We start from the raw sequence: 18,106 nt of genomic DNA, 5'->3' as shown, positions 1-18,106 counted from the left end.
CAGGGAGATGGGACTGGGAATGGGAATTGCAGTGGGAGTGGGAATTGAGTCTTATCTTTATGCAGATAATGGAGCTCGCTCGCCTTGTCAAGGCCGAAGTCGACTTTCTTCAGTGGCGGCCTGAGATCTTTTGGGTTAGGTGAGTGCCGAGGCACCTTCAGCACCTCCAGCACCTTCAGCAGACCCGAATTCATTATGTGATGCCATCATCGATGGGCACTTCAACTGCCGTGGGCCATCCACATCCACAACGAGCCCACAGCGAGCCGAGCACTTGAGACCACCGAATCCATCGACCATCCATCCATCGCCTATAAAAACTGCGTGTTTGCACTGCGGCAATGATTTCTAACTAAATTTATTGAAGTACTTTTCACTTTTAATGCGAGCGCTGTGTGTGCCGCTCTCCGCCACGCTTTGATATTTATGACTTTTACCCAGCGAACGTATAAAAAACACAAAAAATGAGAGCTCCAATTTTGAACACACATATTTTGTTAAGCTCCGAATTGGAGCACTGGCTCTGGAGTGCGACTTTGGCTCCATTTTTTTAGCTCTTCGCATTTTGAATGATTGTCGATCGCAGACACAATACGAGTTGATTGATTGTGGTAGCAGCGCAGCGGCAACGGCTTTGATTGCCAATCGAGGAGGTGTTAGATAACATTACAAGCGCAACAGCCACGCACTGCCTAATTATCGTTTATCAGACGTATCTCATATTCCGAGCATGTACGGCGTTGGTTCCCCCGTGACATCACGATGGCCCATGGCCTATGGCACAGGGCCCACATCCCAGGGCCCTTGGGAACCGTCAGCAGATGTGGGTATCTCCACCTTGGTTAATTAAAAGTTCTGCCTCATCGGGCCTCGCACTCAGGTGGGGGCTCAAGTTCAGGTCCAAGGCAGCATCATTACAGTGAAAACAGGCGGGGGACGACCAGCAATCGCCGTGTTATACAATAGCCTTAAGATACGGTGACTTGGAGTTTTTAGATTGCAGGGCAGCGATGGAATTTTTTGGGGTTTGTGAGGAACACGATGTGCAATCAGTGGATTGGTTTGTGCTTTCGATTTTTCATCATTATCTTAGAATCTTTAGGTAAATACTTGAGATGTACATCCATTTACACACTTTCTTTTTTAAATAAATAAATATATTGTTATTACCAGTTAGGTGATAATGTTTGAAATGAATAAATACAATAACAAAAAATAAATATCAAATATTGAAACAAATCTAGTTATAAATTATTATTTTAGAACATTTTCAGATATCTCAATTTGGTTTTCAATATGTTATCATATTATAACTTTTAAAGAAACATTTTATAAAGAAATGTTTTAAAAGCAATAAAAAATATAAAATTCTAAAAATTAAAGAAGTAGCCCATATGTTAAGAATTTTTTCCAGTTCCATCTAAAGAAGCTCGACTGTACTGGCCAAAGTTAGGACACATAATTAATTTATTTGCACCACCAGTGACCCCACCATGCTGACCCGTAAATCCCTTCGAATCCAATCAAAAGTTGGCCGCAGAAATGAAACATAAACGGCTTAGACTTTCGGCGAATCTCGGGGAGAGTTGGCTCTGTTTATTTGGTGTAGGGCTCGACCCACTTCCACTGCTCCCAGACGACGCAGTCCTGCTGCTGCTCCATGAAGGCGTAGTTGTCGGGGCACTGGATGTAGTCGGCCTTCTCCTGGCCCTCGGGACAGACCCAGTAGTGGGTGGGGTCGGAGATGTCGCGGAACTTGCGGGCGTGATCCTCGACGATGGCGCAGTTGGGCTCGGCGTAGATGTCCTGGCCGTTGTAGGCGGAGCTGAGGGCCAGGAAGAGGCCCAACAGCAGGCAGCAAATGAGGGTTCCTAGAGGGTATCAAACGGTCATAATGTGGGCACCTCTAGTTTGCTTTCCAGATGATGTGCTCACCCTTGTACATGATGAAAGTGTTGCAATCGAAGGTTCGAAATTGGCACATTTATAGTACTGCCGAATTTTCCTTATCGTACCCAGTATTCATGTTGTTCGATACTTGCTGCACAAGCAAAATCACTTAGTCCAAATGAGTTTCCTTTTATTTTTAGCTCTCGCCTGCGGATGTCGCCCTAAATGTGTGTTTAAGCAACGGCAATCATAACGAGCCGCATTTCACTTGGCCGCATTAATTGGATTTGGCCCAGAGCCCGAGCGTGTCGGCTTAATCGATAATTAGCCGCTGCACTGCGTCGCCACCATCACATCTTGGCCAACCTGAAATAATCGCTGGGCTTAACACATGCAATGCGATACGGCAGCGTCATCTTGGCCAAAAACCGATGGAAGATATGGTCACCTGCTGGCTGATTGGCCACCTCCTCCTCCTCCCGCTGCCTTTCCCAACTCCCAGTTGGCCGCCTCTCAATGCGGAAACTGTAATTACATTTTAAGGCATTTTGTAAGCGATTTTCAGGGTTTTTCAAACCCACTCTGGCTGCTAAACGGTTTTTAGTTTTTTCGCAGTCGGCGCATTTCGTGAGGTTTTTTGCCATATTTTATTTTCGCCTCCTCTTGCCGTTTATATTGGTCAAGTGGCGCCCCAAGCTGCGATACCAAAGCCAAACAAAGCAAAAGGCAACAAAGAAACAAACAGTTAACATAAAATGCAAAATACTTTTGCAAAATGACAAAACAGAAAAAATGCCCATTGAAAAGATGGTAAGCAATTAATTAATGAATGGGCCGATAGTCTTTAATGTTGCACAATTTAAACGGATTCAGATTTCGGCATTTGTTTTATGAATTATGGAAATATCCGATTATGGATTCGCCGTGCCAGCTGGGCTCATACTTGACGGAGTGTCAACAAATAGTCATGGTTATTATGGCAGATGACTATCTGTTTGTGTTACTAAAAAATAATCCATCAGATTTTCAGACATTAAGCAGATTTGTGTATTCTTTCGACGGACATATGTAAATATTTATGGTCTACTCACAAATGCCTTTGTTTGCTTTTGTTCGATTTATTTAAATTTTAATGTGAATGATACTGTAGGGGCTTGGCCGAGTGCCAAATCATTGAAAAATATGGGACCGCTACAAGAAGAATCCATTAGAAGTGCAGTGTGTTCTTATCTGCCACCTGATGTTGCATTAAATAATGTTTCAATATATATTTGCTATGTCTAGTCTCTGCACCCAGAGAGGGTCCAGACTTCTCCCCATCTTGATAAAGATGCTGTTCCCTCCGACTTTTCGCTCTGCTCCCTTGATAATAATCAACGGATGCGGCGCGTGTGTCAAAATGTCAATACTTTTATTATTCTTGTTTTCACTTCTTTTTCGGCACTGTTCCCCCTTGAAAGTATAAAAGTTCCCACCCCAGAACGACGGGGTCTCAGTTGGTTCCTTCTATCGAGATACTTTCACAGCTGAACATGAAGTCTGGTGGGTGTGAGGCGGAATTTTGATGTTATTCGCTATCGATTGTTTATTGTTTCATCACTTCTTTTCAGCAGTCGTTGCTCTGTGCGCCATCTTTTTGGCAGCTTTCCTGGTCTGTAGTGCGAATGCGGATGCGGGTCGCTCCGCCTGCAAGGATGAGTCGGAGGTTGGAAAGACCTTCACCCACCACTTCGATGCCGCCAAGTACTGGCTGTGCGAGACGCTCGGCACCCCGGCCACCGAGATGGACTGCCCCAAGGGCCTGGCCTACATGCACCTGCTGAAGGAGTGCATCCCCTGGGCCAGCTACATCTGGAAGAAGCCCGAGATGCCGCCAACCGTGGCCTGAAATAAATGACCGATTCCCACCACGTTGACAACTGCAAGATGATTTGTTTGGTGTTTCATTGGACGGGGTCGTATTCTCTCATTTCTGCCGTACCTTTAGCTGGCGAACAGCACCCTTAAAAGAGGCAGCATCTTTATTGTGGGAAGTTAGGTCCTTAACGGTTTCTATCTGATTTTTTCAGTATTCATTTTGTAAATAGACAATTTTAATGCTTACTTATTTGTTTAAAGATAAAAAAAAATTTATTTAAAAATAAATAAGTTAAAGCCTTGTTATATTTTTGAGACTCTGAAAGTAAAGATTTTTTGTATTTATTTTCTTTTCAAACGTTTAAAAAATGATTTTGAACTATGTTTATAGTTGCTTAATTTAGTAGCTTTATTTAATTTTTTTTAATATTATTCTCCGATTTATGCTTTACTTATTAGTAAATAATAATAAGTGACTACGCAGCGGTGGCTTTGCTTACACAATTCTTCAAGTAAAACTTAACTAGTTTTTGGTAAGCACTCTAAGTACTACTTTAACAGTAGTTCCCCTCCCAACGTGCAATTTTAGACACAGCATACGGTCTTTTAATGGACCAATTTAGCACTTAAGACTTTTTATGCAGAAGGCAAAACCGATGACAGATGTTGCCACTGAACTTGGCACCGGATCGATGTGGATTTATCAGTGCAAAAACAAATGCTTAAAGCTTTGTTGGAGTCGCTGCCTTTGTTATTGTTACTATACCCATTTGTTGCAGAGTAAAGGGGTATATTGGATTCGAAGGAAATTATGAAACATGTTGAAGAGAGATTGTTAGATCCTATATATTTTATAAATATTCTTCGTGGTATATAAACTATAGAAGCTAGGTTTTAGCGCGATACAAAGTCATTTCAGCCAGATGCCAGGCCCACATTAAAATTTAATTATTTTAACCAGTAATTTTTTGCTTCTCATTGAATGTATGCTTATTTGGAACCTGCTTATCTGACTAACGGGTATCTGATAGTCGAGGCACTCGTTTTAATCGAGCTCTCCTGTCTTTACATATATTTCCCACTGTGGCAGATGCGCAGCTTTGGCGGCGAAGTCGCGCATGCGTCGTGCTTGCTGGTTTGCTGCCTTGCCGCTTTGCTGGTGGTTTCTGTGGCTTTAACTCCAGCTTGTGGCTCGCGCAGAGTGAGTGCATTTGAAGTGTTACATAAAGTACCGAACTCGAAGACTTGCCGCTGCCAGCTTCTTCTTCTCATTGTGTTTGGTGTTCGGGGGCTTGGAGCTTTTGATTTTCGACTGTCCGCATTGTTATTGTTTTTCTCTAATTTTTTGTTTCGTTTGTGTCTTTATTTTTGCGGCTTTGCCTGGTTATGATTTTTGTATAAAAGTGCATGCTGCGCATCACCCAGCAGTGTAGTTCGCATTCGTCCATCGGCAGAGCATCGTCTGCAAAGTGCCCCCAAAATATCAAAGAAGCAACTGGTGCCCACGAAAACGGTTAGTGCTGGACAAAGGATAACTCATTTGAAAGCATAAAGCACGATCATCATCATCATAAATAACGAAAAGTGACAAGGTCTTTAAACAGGATTAAAACAAGTCGTTATTTATCAAAAATACTGGATTTCTATTTGGCAGAAAATTAGTTTCTACCAGTATCAACTAAGTATTGCAGTGCTAATATTTTCTAAATTGTATAATTTAAAACGCGGCAGGATTAGGAACAACATTCCCTTTAATCTTATTCAGCAGTTATAGAAAGCAATTTCAATACCTGATAGCAAAGTGTACAGATTTGATTAAAATCGGAAAAAATGCAATTCAACTTTTAAAAGAACTGTGAAATGTTTAGTCTCATGACATATAATCGGGATAAGACAAATGTACTTCACTTTTTAAACATTTTCTTATTAAGGATAATTGTGACAGAACAATAATAATAGAAGAACACGTTTTTACCAAAAACAGAAAGTAAACCTTCCTTAATAAGGATTTATTTTAATACGCATTGAGACATATTTTGCCAAGAGTTTAGCTTAACTAAACATTCCCTTGACTGGCAATAGTGACATAGAACTAGATCATTACTAATTTCAAGAACTTCGCGTTCTTGCCCCTTAAGCCCGAGAAGATTCTTGCATAATAAGTATGGCCAACCGAGAGTTGCCTCACATTCTGCGGGTCATCCGGTCATTTAGGCGGACTTTGGAAAATAATTAAAATTTGTCGCAACCACTAAACAAGCGGCGCGGGCCAAACAATAAAGCAAAGTGCTGAAAAGCCAACAAGACGCCAAGTGTGTGCCCAAAAGAAAAGAAATAGACAGTAATTGGCAGCAGTAGCTGCAGAGGAAAATATGTGTCACTCGACAGCCGAAGGAAAAGCCAACATGCAAGCCAGTGGGGGAGTAATGGTTATGGGCAGATGGAGCTGGGAAATTGCCAACTGTCGTGGCTGATTTTGCAATGTCATAAAAGCCATAGCTCTGTGCCGCTGCTGATCACGCCCACAAGCACTTACATCTTGGGACTCTTTTATATTCAATTTCCTACCAAAGAAAGGCTAGAGAGAGCTCCGGATGGGATTTTACCAGCGATTGCAGGGCCTTTGTCTGCCCTCGCGATTTTCCAAAAAGCCAAATTAAGTGGCAGTGAGTGCTCCGCAGCTTCAGTTTCAATGCCGGGCGACACGCTCCGCCTGCTGACCAGTTCTTGGCATTGGCCGACGGACCGAGCCAAGATTGACGAGCGATTAAGACCGCTCCGGGGTCCGCGGACTAACGCTCGGTCATCTCGGTGGTCGTAAAAACTTACGCAACATTAACGTAATCTTTCTATAACTGCCTTTTTTCGCCAGTAATCCACTTTCAACTGCTTTTCTCTCTAATGCCCCCTTTCTATCGCCTTGCAGTTCGGTTAATTTGCATTCGAAGCGCATCGAGCTCATCTCGGGAGAAGCAGCAGCAGCCATGCGAGTGGTAAGTACAGAGAAGGAAAATATATTACTCATAATAAATATTTAGTTTAGTTAACTGGATTCAGATTATCAAATTATTTGACTTAAATGATATAACTGCTTTTGACTTTATGGAAATTAAAGAAAATATATATTCCTAAAAGGTCATGGCGGTCACAAAATGATTTATTTAATTAAGTATATCTTTCGATCGAACCCTAAGTTCCGGTCTACAAACACTATTTCTAAGTTAAATTTATTAACTTCACTTTAGTAAGACAAATTTGCTAGTAAAAATAATATGCGCATAATGTTCTGAATTTTTAACTGTTCCACTTAACATTTAACTTGAGGTCGTTCGTTAAAGCAATACAGTTCTCCAATTTTTTAAAATCTGAATAGATCTCCAAACTATCAGATAACCTTTATTGATAAAATGTAAGAGTGACTTCCTCTCAGTGCATAACTAAAGAGATCCCACTGAAGTGGATCATCGATCGATGCGACGTGAAGAAAGCTAATTTAGTGATTTCCTCGTTTTTGCAGCAGCTTTTCGCCATCGCCGTGGCCATCGTGGCCGTCTCTGTGGTCCGCGATGTTGGAGCAGAGCCGCCGGTGAACAACGCCTACTTGCCACCCAGTTCGCCCCAGCGCCCCTCCTCCAAGTACGGTGCGCCGCCCGCCAGCTCCTACCTGCCACCCGCCTCCGGACCTGCCCCCTCGTTTAACTCTGCTCCCTCCAGCAGCTATGCGGCTCCGTCGCTGAGCGCTTCTTCGGGTGGACCGTACCCGGCGCCTGCCTCACGCCCATCTAGCTCCTACGGACCGCCTGCCTCTCGTCCCTCGTCCAGCTATGGTCCTCCGCCCAGTCGGCCCAGCCAGTCGTACGGACCACCACCACAGGCCAAGAAGCCACACCATCGTCGCCCGTCCTCCAGCTATGGACCTCCAAGGCCAGCTCCGCCATCGCAGAGCTACGGTGCCCCGCCATCTTCTAGCTACGGACCCCCGAAGTCCGCTCCGCCTTCCCAGAGTTATGGTGCCCCTGCTCCACCTTCCGGCAAGTACGGACCACCCAAGTCGGGTCCTTCATCGAGCTACGGAGCACCCAAGCCAGCGCCTCCTTCATCGTCTTATGGAGCTCCTGCCCCACCGTCATCGTCTTATGGAGCTCCCGCCCCTCCATCATCGTCCTATGGAGCTCCTGCCCCACCATCACCTTCTTATGGAGCTCCTGCCCCGCCTTCCTCATCCTATGGAGCACCCGCACCACCATCCAAGTCTTATGGAGCACCTGCTCCTCCATCTCCTTCCTATGGAGCGCCAGCCCCACCACCATCTTCATCTTATGGAGCACCTGCACCTCCCTCGAAGTCGTACGGAGCTCCTCCTGCACCATCGTCCTCTTATGGAGCACCTGCACCACCATCCCCATCTTATGGAGCCCCAGCACCACCATCGAAGTCTTATGGAGCCCCTGCACCACCATCGTCCTCCTATGGAGCGCCTGCTGTCCCCTCTTCCTCTTATGGACCACCCAAGTCTGCCCCCGCACCACCTTCCTCCAGCTATGGAGCCCCTCCTCAAGCTCCCAGCAGCTCTTACCTGCCACCTGCATCGCGTCCATCGAAGCCCTCTCTCAACTATGGAGCACCCAGTGTGAGCAGCTTTGTGCCCTCGGTATCGGCGCCATCGACCAACTATGGGGCACCATCGAAGACCCAGAGCCTGGGCAGCAGTGGCTACTCCTCCGGACCTTCATCGTCCTATGATGCACCCGTGGCACCGCCATCGTCTTCCTATGGAGCTCCCTCCTCCTCGTTCCAGCCCATTTCCCCGCCCTCGTCCAGCTATGGAGCCCCCAGCAGCGGATCTGGATCGAGCTTCTCGGCAGCTCCTTCGTTCAGCAAGGGATCTAGTGGTGGTGGATCTTCCTACCATTCTGCTCCATCTAGCTCCTATTCTGCGCCCAGTCCGAGCGCCAACAGCGGTGGATCTTATCCCTCGGCACCTTCATCGTCTTACTCTGCACCTAGTTCGAGCTCAAACAGTGGTGGATCTTATGCCTCTGCTCCGTCGTCCTCCTACTCGGCACCAAGCTCTGGCTCCAGCAGTGGTGGACCTTACCCTGCTGCTCCATCATCCTCGTACTCCGCACCCAGTGCCTCTGCCAACGGTGGAGGATCTTATCCTTCAGCTCCTTCCTCATCTTACTCGGCACCCAGCTCTGGCTCCAACAGTGGTGGACCCTACCCCGCAGCTCCGTCATCCTCGTACTCGGCACCCTCCTCCAGCTCAAACAGTGGAGGACCTTACCCTTCGGCCCCCTCATCTTCTTACTCCGCACCCAGCTCCAGCTCTAGCTCCGGTGGACCCTATCCCTCTGCTCCTTCTTCCTCGTACTCGGCTCCCTCTTCCAGCTCCAACAGTGGAGGACCCTACTCATCGGCTCCATCATCTTCGTACTCGGCTCCATCCTCCAGTTTGAGCAGTGGTGGACCTTACCCATCAGCTCCCTCTTCGTCTTACTCCGCACCCAGCTCCGGCTCCAACAGTGGAGGACCCTACCCGGCTGCACCATCCAACTCGTACTCGGCACCAGCCTCTCCGCCATCTTCATCGTATGGAGCTCCTGCCTCAGGACCATCCTCCTCGTACAGCGCTCCCTCATCCTCCTACGGAGCTCCCTCCACCGGATCGGGCTCCAGCTCATTCTCGTCCAGCCATTCGTCATCCTCTTCCTCCTCCTCCTTCAGTGGCTCCGCCTCGGGCAGCTACCCCTCCGCTCCGTCCAGCTCCTATGGAGCGCCATCGGCTGGCTCATCACTGAACTTCCCCAGCGGACCCTCGTCCAGCTACAGTGCTCCCCCAGCCGGTGGATCTTCCAGCTCGGGACCCTATCCCAGTGCTCCTGCCCAGGACTCCGGCTACGAGTACAATGCCCCCAGCCAGGTGCCCGAGACCATTCAGCAGGGTTACAGTGCCGACGGCGGCTACACCTACCGCAAGAAGTGAGGAGCAGATAGCCACCGCATTGCGCATACGCCATGTGCCTTCGAATACTCAATCACCACAATGTCCACCATGTCATCATGTCATCGCCGTCGCCATTCACTCGCAACTGTAAATTATTCCCCAAGTGACAACCAGTTCGTCCATTCTTCTACTCCTTTCTCTACCAAGAAAATCTAGCCTTAATTCATTGTACCATTAGATATAAAACACGAAACGTTTGTTAAATAAACAACTTGATGAAGATCATAGAGAGCGTGGAAGCCATCAGTTCTGGGCGATCGGTTCCCTTCACATCCGCAGGCCCAGCGACATTGGCGGAATTCTTCCGTTCGGCTAATTGACAACAGTTGTCTTCCGAAGAAGAGGCGAAGACTGCGAAGACTGCAAGCTCCAAGTTCCAAAGACAGTTGAAGGTTCAAATCGGCTAACAATGCAAATTTCTGCTAAAATACCGGATATACCTGATGGCTGGTACAACATCCAACTTGCAGCTCGGGCCGCAGGCCACAATTAGGGGGCAATTCTCGAGCGACACAAGTTATGAGCTTATGATGGGGGCGATTCCAATCTAATTGAGATTACAACCTAATTGCATCATTAGCATGCTAACTGAGACCAGTTGAAGACCCGAAGAATTGCCAGGGACTGGCGGACAGCTGATAGACTTTGGCAAACCGACTTTTAACCGACTGACTTTCGACTAAATAAAATAAGTAACTGTCGCATAGTTGCCACATGTGAATCTCCAAAGTGCATTGTCTTCTGCCAAGATCCGATGAGATGGGACACCCTCAAGAGCTCTTTGCTCTTTAAGTAGCGCTGAGAAATTTCCACCTGCGATAATACAATTCTATTGTCTGCGGATCGTCACTTGGCGGCTTTTGCTGGTCCGTAATGTTTGCATTTATTTCACAAGACAGTCAGTCAGTCAGTTAGTTAGTACGTTAGTCAGTTACTTAGTTGGTAAGTAAACTAAGTAGCTAATGAGAAGTAGAATAAATAAGGAGGGAACGGCTTTGGGGGTTGCGGCAACAGAGAAACCATTCCATGCAGATATATATACCTTTTATTTATTAAATACTTGTATCGTTCTTTTGCTTGGGCTTTACTCCATTTCGCTATGCTTAAAACATTGATATGTATTCGGTTTAATTGATCTTAATACATTATGTATATCGTAACCCTTGTTCTACTTCTTTCCTTTTAGTTTTCGACTGGTTAACATAATACCACTAGGGTAACTTGGAATGGATGGACCAAGTTCGATTAACAACAACAGAAGTATATTTAACTAATTGCAAAACAGAATGGTTTCGACCATTGTAACCAAGCGAAGTCATCGCAGTTGAATGCATAAATTATTTGGTGGTTTTGGTTTAGTTGATAGTAACTTTACAAACGATTCGAGTAATTTGCTTATTTACAAACCTGGTTAACTGCACAAAGAAACGCGAAACATGAAGTACAAACACACTTAGTTATTTATGTAGGATCTCTGGAAATTCAGTTAAACTCCCTAGTTAAAACGAACACCATCGAAATTTACACACTCAGATCTGATGCAATAGATAATAACAATAACAACGAACGGATATCAGATATGTGTGTATCATATGGTAGGTAATCCTAAACGGACTCAAACACTTCTTAGTTTCACATATGTAAACGTTAAAAAACTTTACTCGATCAAAAAGCAGTCAACATTTATTACAATTAAGTGAGTTGTATGTAGTTATGGTATTTCAAGACCTGAAAACCTTATCGAGTTAGTTACGCATATTAGTTTCTTGAGTTGACTTTTGATAGATTTCGATTTAGATAACAAACGAGTGAGTTTCAAAAAGAGGAACCAACGCACATCTCTTGATAACATATTCGATTTCAATTTAATTGGGATTCCAAAGAGGTTTCTTTGAGATCAAAGTTGAGGTTCGGGGTTCAGGCAGCGTGTGTTTATATTGAATAGAATCTCCCTAGCCAATGCTTCTTATGCAGGTTTTTGGGTCAATGTGGGTGTTTCTTTGGGTATAACTCTCTAAATTCAGTGGCTGGCTTCTAGATATGTATATATATGCTGTGTATATGATTTTGTATAGGTATATATTTAGGTACTACGACGCAACATGTCAGTTATATAATTGTTTCATCTCTGTCCGCTTCCTGTGTTCGATCTGCCATATACTTTGTGGTTTGCTCTTTGAGAGCAGCTAAAATTCATTCCTATATAACTCGATATGCCTCATTTCCGGTCACTTACACGACTACTTGTTGCCATTTTACTGGGTATAGTTTGTGTATGTATATCTCGATTCTCCTATTTAGCTTACAAACTGTTTCACGAGTGATATGTATATTGATATACCTCCGTCTTCTTTTGATATGTTTCGTTTGCATAGTTTGTGAATAGCTTTGCTAAGCTTTGTTCGTTCTGGAAGGACACATGATTCACATTTTATGCATCTATATAGCATATGATCGGTATGCTAACGCCAGGATGCCGATTCGTATTGCTCAAATGCTCGTCTCAGTGGTTATACATACATTCCTATAATTTAGCCTCATTTCCGGCCTAACTCTTCGGGGTTAATATGTAGCTTGTTCTTGCAATTCTCGGGCCAGGAAAAATGCAGTTGATATGTATTCGGTTAATCGATTTCTGCACTTCTGATACCGTTTGAACATTTACACATAGATTCTATAACACCAAAATGAATACCGATAGAACGCTTAAAGCTTGTAGAAACTATACACAGTAAGACTTGCTAAATGAAAATTACGATCAGCTTTCTGCACTTTTTACCTGAGCACTTGTGTGTTTAACGTACGTTTTCCTAATACTTTCTGTACTCCGTCCCGTCTTCCCTATGACGACCCTACTTCCCCCAGTTGAATCCCCCTAACAAGCGCAACTTAAAATCGGATATTTCACTGCTTCAACCGCAGCCTACTTTCGGGCTCTCAGCTGCCGAGATTCTATGGGACTTCCTACTCCGCTCAGAAGGCCGTATTATCGTGTTCCGTGGCGGGCATGGCCATCCCGCTCTGGCCCCCTCCTCCTCCCGGCGGCTTCACGCCGGTGGCCGTGTCCAGCATCTTCTTGACCTGCGCCTGCGCCGTCTCCTGGTTGATGCGTCTGGCCTCCGCCACTGGCAGATCGTCGTCCGACTCCAGGGCGGGATTGATGCGCCCGTTGCGCTCGTCCTTGCCCGCCATGGTGGCAGCTCCGTAGGATCGGGCCAGGGGTCCTGCCATGACCGATAGCTGCTCTCCCGACTCCGAGGGATCCCCGACGCGCTGCACATCCTCCGGAATGTTGACCACGCAGCGGAAGTAGTCGTAGCTGGGCGGCAGCTTACCGGACTCGAACATCATTCTGCAATTGGTATAGGGAAAGGTTAGTGACTGTTGACCACATTATAAAAAAAATAAAATAATAAAAAATATAAAATTCAAACACATATAGAATATAAGTATTCAATTGAAATGGTATTGTTAGAACATTTTACATTACATTACAATGATATGTTGTAAAGATATAAAACTTTAGCACATATCTTTTAAGATAGTGGTGTAGGTATAGAGGGACAAATATGAGGTGATTTGCTTTTTAATACTTTTACTATGTAAATTACAAATGAGATAGATATAGAATTAAAATATAAATTAAATAAGATGTTAATATAAAAGAATAGGATGAAGTGAGGTCCAATTCATATACTAAAAGTAAGACATATGTATAATAAACAAAACTACTAAAACTAAAAACTAATTGAGGAGTTGTGACTAGAGTTTTTACCATACACATATTGTTAATTTTCTAACTTATGTTTTAAAATATTAGTATATTTTTTTTAAAAGATTTAAAATATTTAAAAAGATGTGGCCGTATACTCACTTAGTCCACCAGGAGACCGAAACGAGGGTGATCAGACTGAGCAACATGGCCATGGTGCGGAAGGGGAACATCTGCTCCTTGGTCTCCTCGTCGTAGCCGGGATACTTAATCAGCGGAGCCAGTCCCAGGATGGCCTCGCCACCAGACAGCCGGATGGCCAGGGCCACAATGTACGCCGATAGGCTGCCATATGTGTTGCAGTGCTTCTTGAAGTGCACCACCATCAGCAGCTGCGGGAACAGGATGACGTAGACCAGATCCGAGCACATGGACCTGTCGGGGGAAAGAAAATAACCAGGCAATTAGGCAAATGAGCTACCAGTCGTGTAAATATTGCATCGCTTCACACGCACCACAACCCGTAGATGGAGGGAATGGTGAGGGCCATAATTGTGGCCAGGATGCCCACCACTATGATGGCCACGCGCATCACCCAGATGATTTCCATCTCGGACGCCTTCTGACGGAAAATCAATTTGTACACGTTCCGGGCGAACATGGAGGCGGCGGAGAGCACCGAGGAGTCGGCGGAGGACATCACGGCGGCGGAAACGGCGCCCAGGCCAAAGAAGGACACGAAGTCGGGCGTTAGGTACTGCAGCACCATGGGCAGAATCATGCTCGTCTCGTCCACGGTGAGCGGATAGGGGCCCTTGTAATCCGTCTCATTCCAAGCTGTCAAAGAGAAGGAAATTAGTCAAAGGTATTAATATTAGAAAGATTTCTACATTATTCCCAAGACTTAGAAAAAGATTATAATTTAAATAGACCAAATAACACTGTTTTCAAATAATATCAATATAAAATTTATAATTTGTATCATATCAGACAGTTTTCATATTATTGTATATCATTGATATTGATATTTATAGATTTCTTGTTGTTTTATCGTATATCATTTTAATATCAAAAATATACAGATCATATGTATATTTATTATTTTTATCTAATATGGATATAAATATCAATTAGTGTTATTATAATTCTAATTTATATTTTAAATAGTTATAAAATGTTGTACATATTAAAATAATATCTGGTAAAACAAGACATTCAAAATTTTAAATAATATCATTTCCAAATTAGGTATATCTATATTACATTTTTGTGTCTAGGACTCACGTGTGGCCTTGGCAATGGCTCCGATGAGCACGGGGGGAATGGCCATCAAGATGCATCCGGCGGCAGCAACATAGGACAACAGTTGAGCTCTGCCGGCAGTCTTGCTGGAGAGCACCCGCTGGAAGTAGACCTGCCAGGGAATGCCACCAAAAACAAGTAGCAACCCGTAGTCTATGTAAAGCCAATGCTTTTTAGGCTCCACATGGCCGATCCAATCCACCTCCAGGTCACTTAGGCTGCCCACGTGCTCGTTGCTCCAGGCGAAGGGAATGCACATCCACAGGCCGATGAAGATGCAGAACAACTGGATCACATCCGTGTAGGCCACGGAGTAGAGTCCGCCGAAGAGCGTGTAGAAGATGGCGATGCACGAGGAGAGGATCACCGAGGTGCGATGGTCCATGTCGATGATCACGGAGAGAGTGGCTCCCAGCGCGGCAAGGATGCCAGCGGCCCAAAAGACTTCTCCGCAGAGAGCGGGCAGGAAGAGTAATCCACCCATTCGCTCTCCAAAGGAATCCTGCAGAGGATCCAACATGGTGATGTATCCTTGTTTTCGCATTGGATTAGCGAAGAATATGCCACCTGAATTTATATGATTCACAAATTATTAATATACCTATATAAAATTCAGCAAAATCAAAATATTAAATAAAAATTCCCTAATATTAGCTAGCTTGTTTCAACTGGTGAAAAGTAGAGAAATGTTGTTTATTGTCCTATAACCATTTAGAAATAGTTTAAAAATCGAGTAATCTTTATAGGTAATATAAAGTGCAGAATATTTGCACTAAAAAAACTGCCATAATTTAACCATTTTCTTAAAGCTTAAATGGTATTTAAAAGAAGAAATAGTTTAAAAATCGAATAATCTTTTTAGGTAATATAAAGTGCAGAATATTTACACTAAAAACACTTTCATTTTCTTAGAGTATGGTATTATAATGGTATTCAAAAGAAGTTTTGATTAAGAACATTCTTCATTATTTTATCGGTCTTCTAATTATAATCTACCTATTTCCTTAGATACATATGCAAATAAATATTCATATATCACTTATTTATGCAGTTCACTCACCGAATACCAAACTCAGAGCGTATCCAAACGGAGCCTGGCACCACACGAGTCCCGACGTGTAGATGGCCTCCGCCGTGCCGTTGATGTAGCCGCCACCCACCCAGGTGGCCGTCATGGTGAAGATACCCACAAAAAGGCCTATGGAGCGGCCGGCCAGCATCACCTCCTCCTCCGAATCATTGCCGGACTGCTTCTTGCGACCGGCCCAGATGCCCACCACCAGGATCAGGAGGTAGAAGAGCACGATGCTTACCACGCCGGCGATATTGATCATCCTTGCTGTTGGGCCGTGTCCTTGGCTCCGTAAATCACGACTGACTATCCGCGCTCTGGTGTAAGCTAATACACTCGGATTGGGGTTGAGGTTGACCTTTAGCTGTAAAGGAACGCAGGGGATGGGGATGGAAGGCACAAAGAGTTACAACCTTGAGCATAATGGTTAATATCGCTGCCCACCGCCTGCAGGAGCTCATTTTTCAATTAAGTAGCGACAGCACGAAGCATTAAATATTAAGCCAATGCATTGGCCAAGGCCTTCGGTGCGGCTGACCTTCTCCGCAAGGATATAATTGGAGTTGGCCCCCACTCCAGGCCCTTTTGATACCGCCCACTTATGACAAAATGCGTCCTTGCTAATGGCGCGCAATTAAGTAGCCCTTGCACTGAGTTTGACCTCTACGGGATTATAATATCAGTACTACAAAGGTCACGCATTGTCTATATATATGAATCTTTTAATAAATTAATGGGGCTATTTTAAATGTTCATGATCTGACCAACATAAAATTAATGGACATTGTACATTCTCAATAAGAAATGGAAACACAATTCAATCTTTAAGTTAAAAATAAAAAGTAAAGCTATGAGGAAAAATTCTTTCAAATTAAATAACCATCAGGATGAATGTAAGTTGATCTTAAAATTAAAATTCATTAAACATTTTTCATTTATTAACTCTTGCAAATAAAATAAACGAAAATAAGCTCAGCCCTATATTTTTAATAAGAAACTTGGAGCGCAATCGTTTGATTTACTTTACTTCTATTTATCTCCACAGATGGTCTTCCCATACCTCCAAAAGTTATATTCTGCAAAGTGGTTGTTTTGTATTTTCAGTGATCGTAGTGCTTTTAGTTCCCGACTACTTTGAGCAAAACTTATGGGCATTTGAATGTGCGGATATTAATTCCGCTGGTTGCCGCACGCACATTCCATGCTTACATAACACCGGGTTAGGAGCGGGACAGTCAGGATTGCGACTTATGTAAAATACATAAACAATTCAGAGCGCCTCGTGTGCGGGGACTCAAGTACGTCATAGCCGCGCCAAACAAGCGGGCACCTCGAGAACCCCTCGGTCCCATATACCACATAGTATCGCACTACCCACCAAAGGGGGCTTCGGCTTCATTCACAAAATTGAGCAAAGCACGGAGCGCATTCGAAGGGGGCGAAAGAGGGCAAGGGCAATCCCCCTGCAATCTGCGCATGACCCAGCGCATTTGCGGGCAATCGAACGGGAAGCGACTCACCTCTGCTTTGGGATATGTGCGCCAAGTTCAAGCGGACGTCAGGTTCTGTTCTCTGGAGCTTAGCGACGGCAATCAAAGAAGCGCGCCAATCAAATGCGCCTTGGCTTATGCAACATTTCCTGCTCCAAAGGACCTGAGGGGACTCCCCGTAGTAGTTCGATCGTGGGTTTGCCTCGCAAAGGAACCGAGGAACAGGACTCCGGCTAGGAACTCGAATCGCTGAACTCTGGACACTAGACTAGGCTAGACAGCAGTCGCCCCAGCGGAGGGACGTCTTCTGAGACGGACTGTTACGCGTCCTAAAATGTAACCCGCACATGTGCTCCGGCTGTTGGGGAAGCGCGTGTCGGCCGCATCAAACCAATGCCACTGGCTCCGCAACCGAGAAGTTGTCGAAAATGTTCCGGATTATATAAATAATCCAAACCACATCCACCCACGCTTTCCGCCGATTTAGTTAACAGTCGATTGCCTTATTGGTCCGATTCGAATTCAGTACTTCAAGGTGGTCTCAGGCCAGCCGAATCGATATTCGAAAATTAATTTAGCAATTAAATAATTTCGATAAACAAATAAGCAGTTGACTACGGGCTATTGGTGGACTGAAGACACGTTCAGCCGTCGGACCGTGTTGGCGGTTAGAGCGACGAAATTATAACTGAATTGGAAGTTCAAGTACTGGAGTCCCATCGGCGAACCGATGGCCTCTTCGGCGGAAAATGGCAGAGCCGAGTGTTCGTTCATTT

At 44.7% G+C, this 18,106-nt stretch overlaps 4 protein-coding genes across 5 annotated transcripts; 2 read left to right on the top strand and 2 right to left on the bottom strand.

Annotated features, from left to right (window-relative positions):
• Positions 1-1,558: 1,558 nt before the first annotated feature.
• Positions 1,559-1,945, bottom strand: LOC108030954 (uncharacterized). Its single transcript, XM_017104153.3, has 2 exons — positions 1,936-1,945; positions 1,559-1,871 (listed from the first exon to the last, which is right to left on the bottom strand). Exons 1-2 carry the CDS (start codon positions 1,943-1,945, stop codon positions 1,597-1,599), a joined length of 285 nt encoding a protein of 94 aa, XP_016959642.1. The 3' UTR covers positions 1,559-1,596.
• Positions 1,946-3,309: 1,364 nt separating this feature from the next.
• LOC108031295 (uncharacterized) lies at positions 3,310-3,815 on the top strand. 2 transcript variants are annotated; one of them, XM_017104539.3, is made up of 2 exons: positions 3,310-3,432; positions 3,504-3,815. In XM_017104539.3, exons 1-2 carry the CDS (start codon positions 3,423-3,425, stop codon positions 3,776-3,778), a joined length of 285 nt encoding a protein of 94 aa, XP_016960028.1. In that variant the 5' UTR covers positions 3,310-3,422; the 3' UTR covers positions 3,779-3,815. The 2 variants fall into 2 exon arrangements, with proteins under 2 accessions (XP_016960028.1, XP_016960027.1); XM_017104538.3 differs by having other exon boundaries at positions 3,392-3,432; positions 3,501-3,815.
• A 1,375-nt stretch (positions 3,816-5,190) lies between these two features.
• LOC108032258 (pro-resilin) lies at positions 5,191-9,983 on the top strand. The gene is made up of 3 exons (XM_017106123.3): positions 5,191-5,260; positions 6,674-6,740; positions 7,265-9,983. The coding sequence occupies exons 2-3, from the start codon at positions 6,732-6,734 to the stop codon at positions 9,731-9,733; spliced, it is 2,478 nt and encodes an 825-aa protein (XP_016961612.1). The 5' UTR covers positions 5,191-5,260; positions 6,674-6,731; the 3' UTR covers positions 9,734-9,983.
• Positions 9,984-10,781: 798 nt separating this feature from the next.
• Positions 10,782-18,053, bottom strand: LOC108032154 (high-affinity choline transporter 1). Its single transcript, XM_017106000.3, has 6 exons — positions 17,361-18,053; positions 15,829-16,204; positions 14,751-15,335; positions 13,982-14,303; positions 13,629-13,901; positions 10,782-13,106 (listed from the first exon to the last, which is right to left on the bottom strand). Exons 2-6 carry the CDS (start codon positions 16,100-16,102, stop codon positions 12,728-12,730), a joined length of 1,833 nt encoding a protein of 610 aa, XP_016961489.1. The 5' UTR covers positions 16,103-16,204; positions 17,361-18,053; the 3' UTR covers positions 10,782-12,727.
• Between the last annotated feature and the right edge of the window lie 53 nt (positions 18,054-18,106).

This window comes from Drosophila biarmipes, chromosome 3R (genome assembly GCF_025231255.1).
Source record: "Drosophila biarmipes strain raj3 chromosome 3R, RU_DBia_V1.1, whole genome shotgun sequence".
In the NCBI taxonomy this organism is placed as follows: Eukaryota; Metazoa; Arthropoda; class Insecta; order Diptera; family Drosophilidae; genus Drosophila; species Drosophila biarmipes.
The sequence above is the reverse complement of the archived record's forward strand: the minus strand, read 5'-3'. Positions and strand labels throughout refer to the sequence as shown.

Bases quoted from the DNA above. Each gene is read 5' to 3' on its own strand.
- LOC108032154 (XM_017106000.3), bottom strand. From the start codon at position 16,102: ATGATCAATATCGCCGGCGTGGTAAGCATCGTGCTCTTCTACCTCCTG. The intron at 13,902-13,981 runs GTGCGTGTGAAG...TTCCCCCGACAG, and splicing joins CCCTCCATCTACGGGTTGTG to GTCCATGTGCTCGGATCTGG. The intron at 13,107-13,628 runs GTGAGTATACGG...TACCAATTGCAG, and splicing joins TCGGTCTCCTGGTGGACTAA to AATGATGTTCGAGTCCGGTA.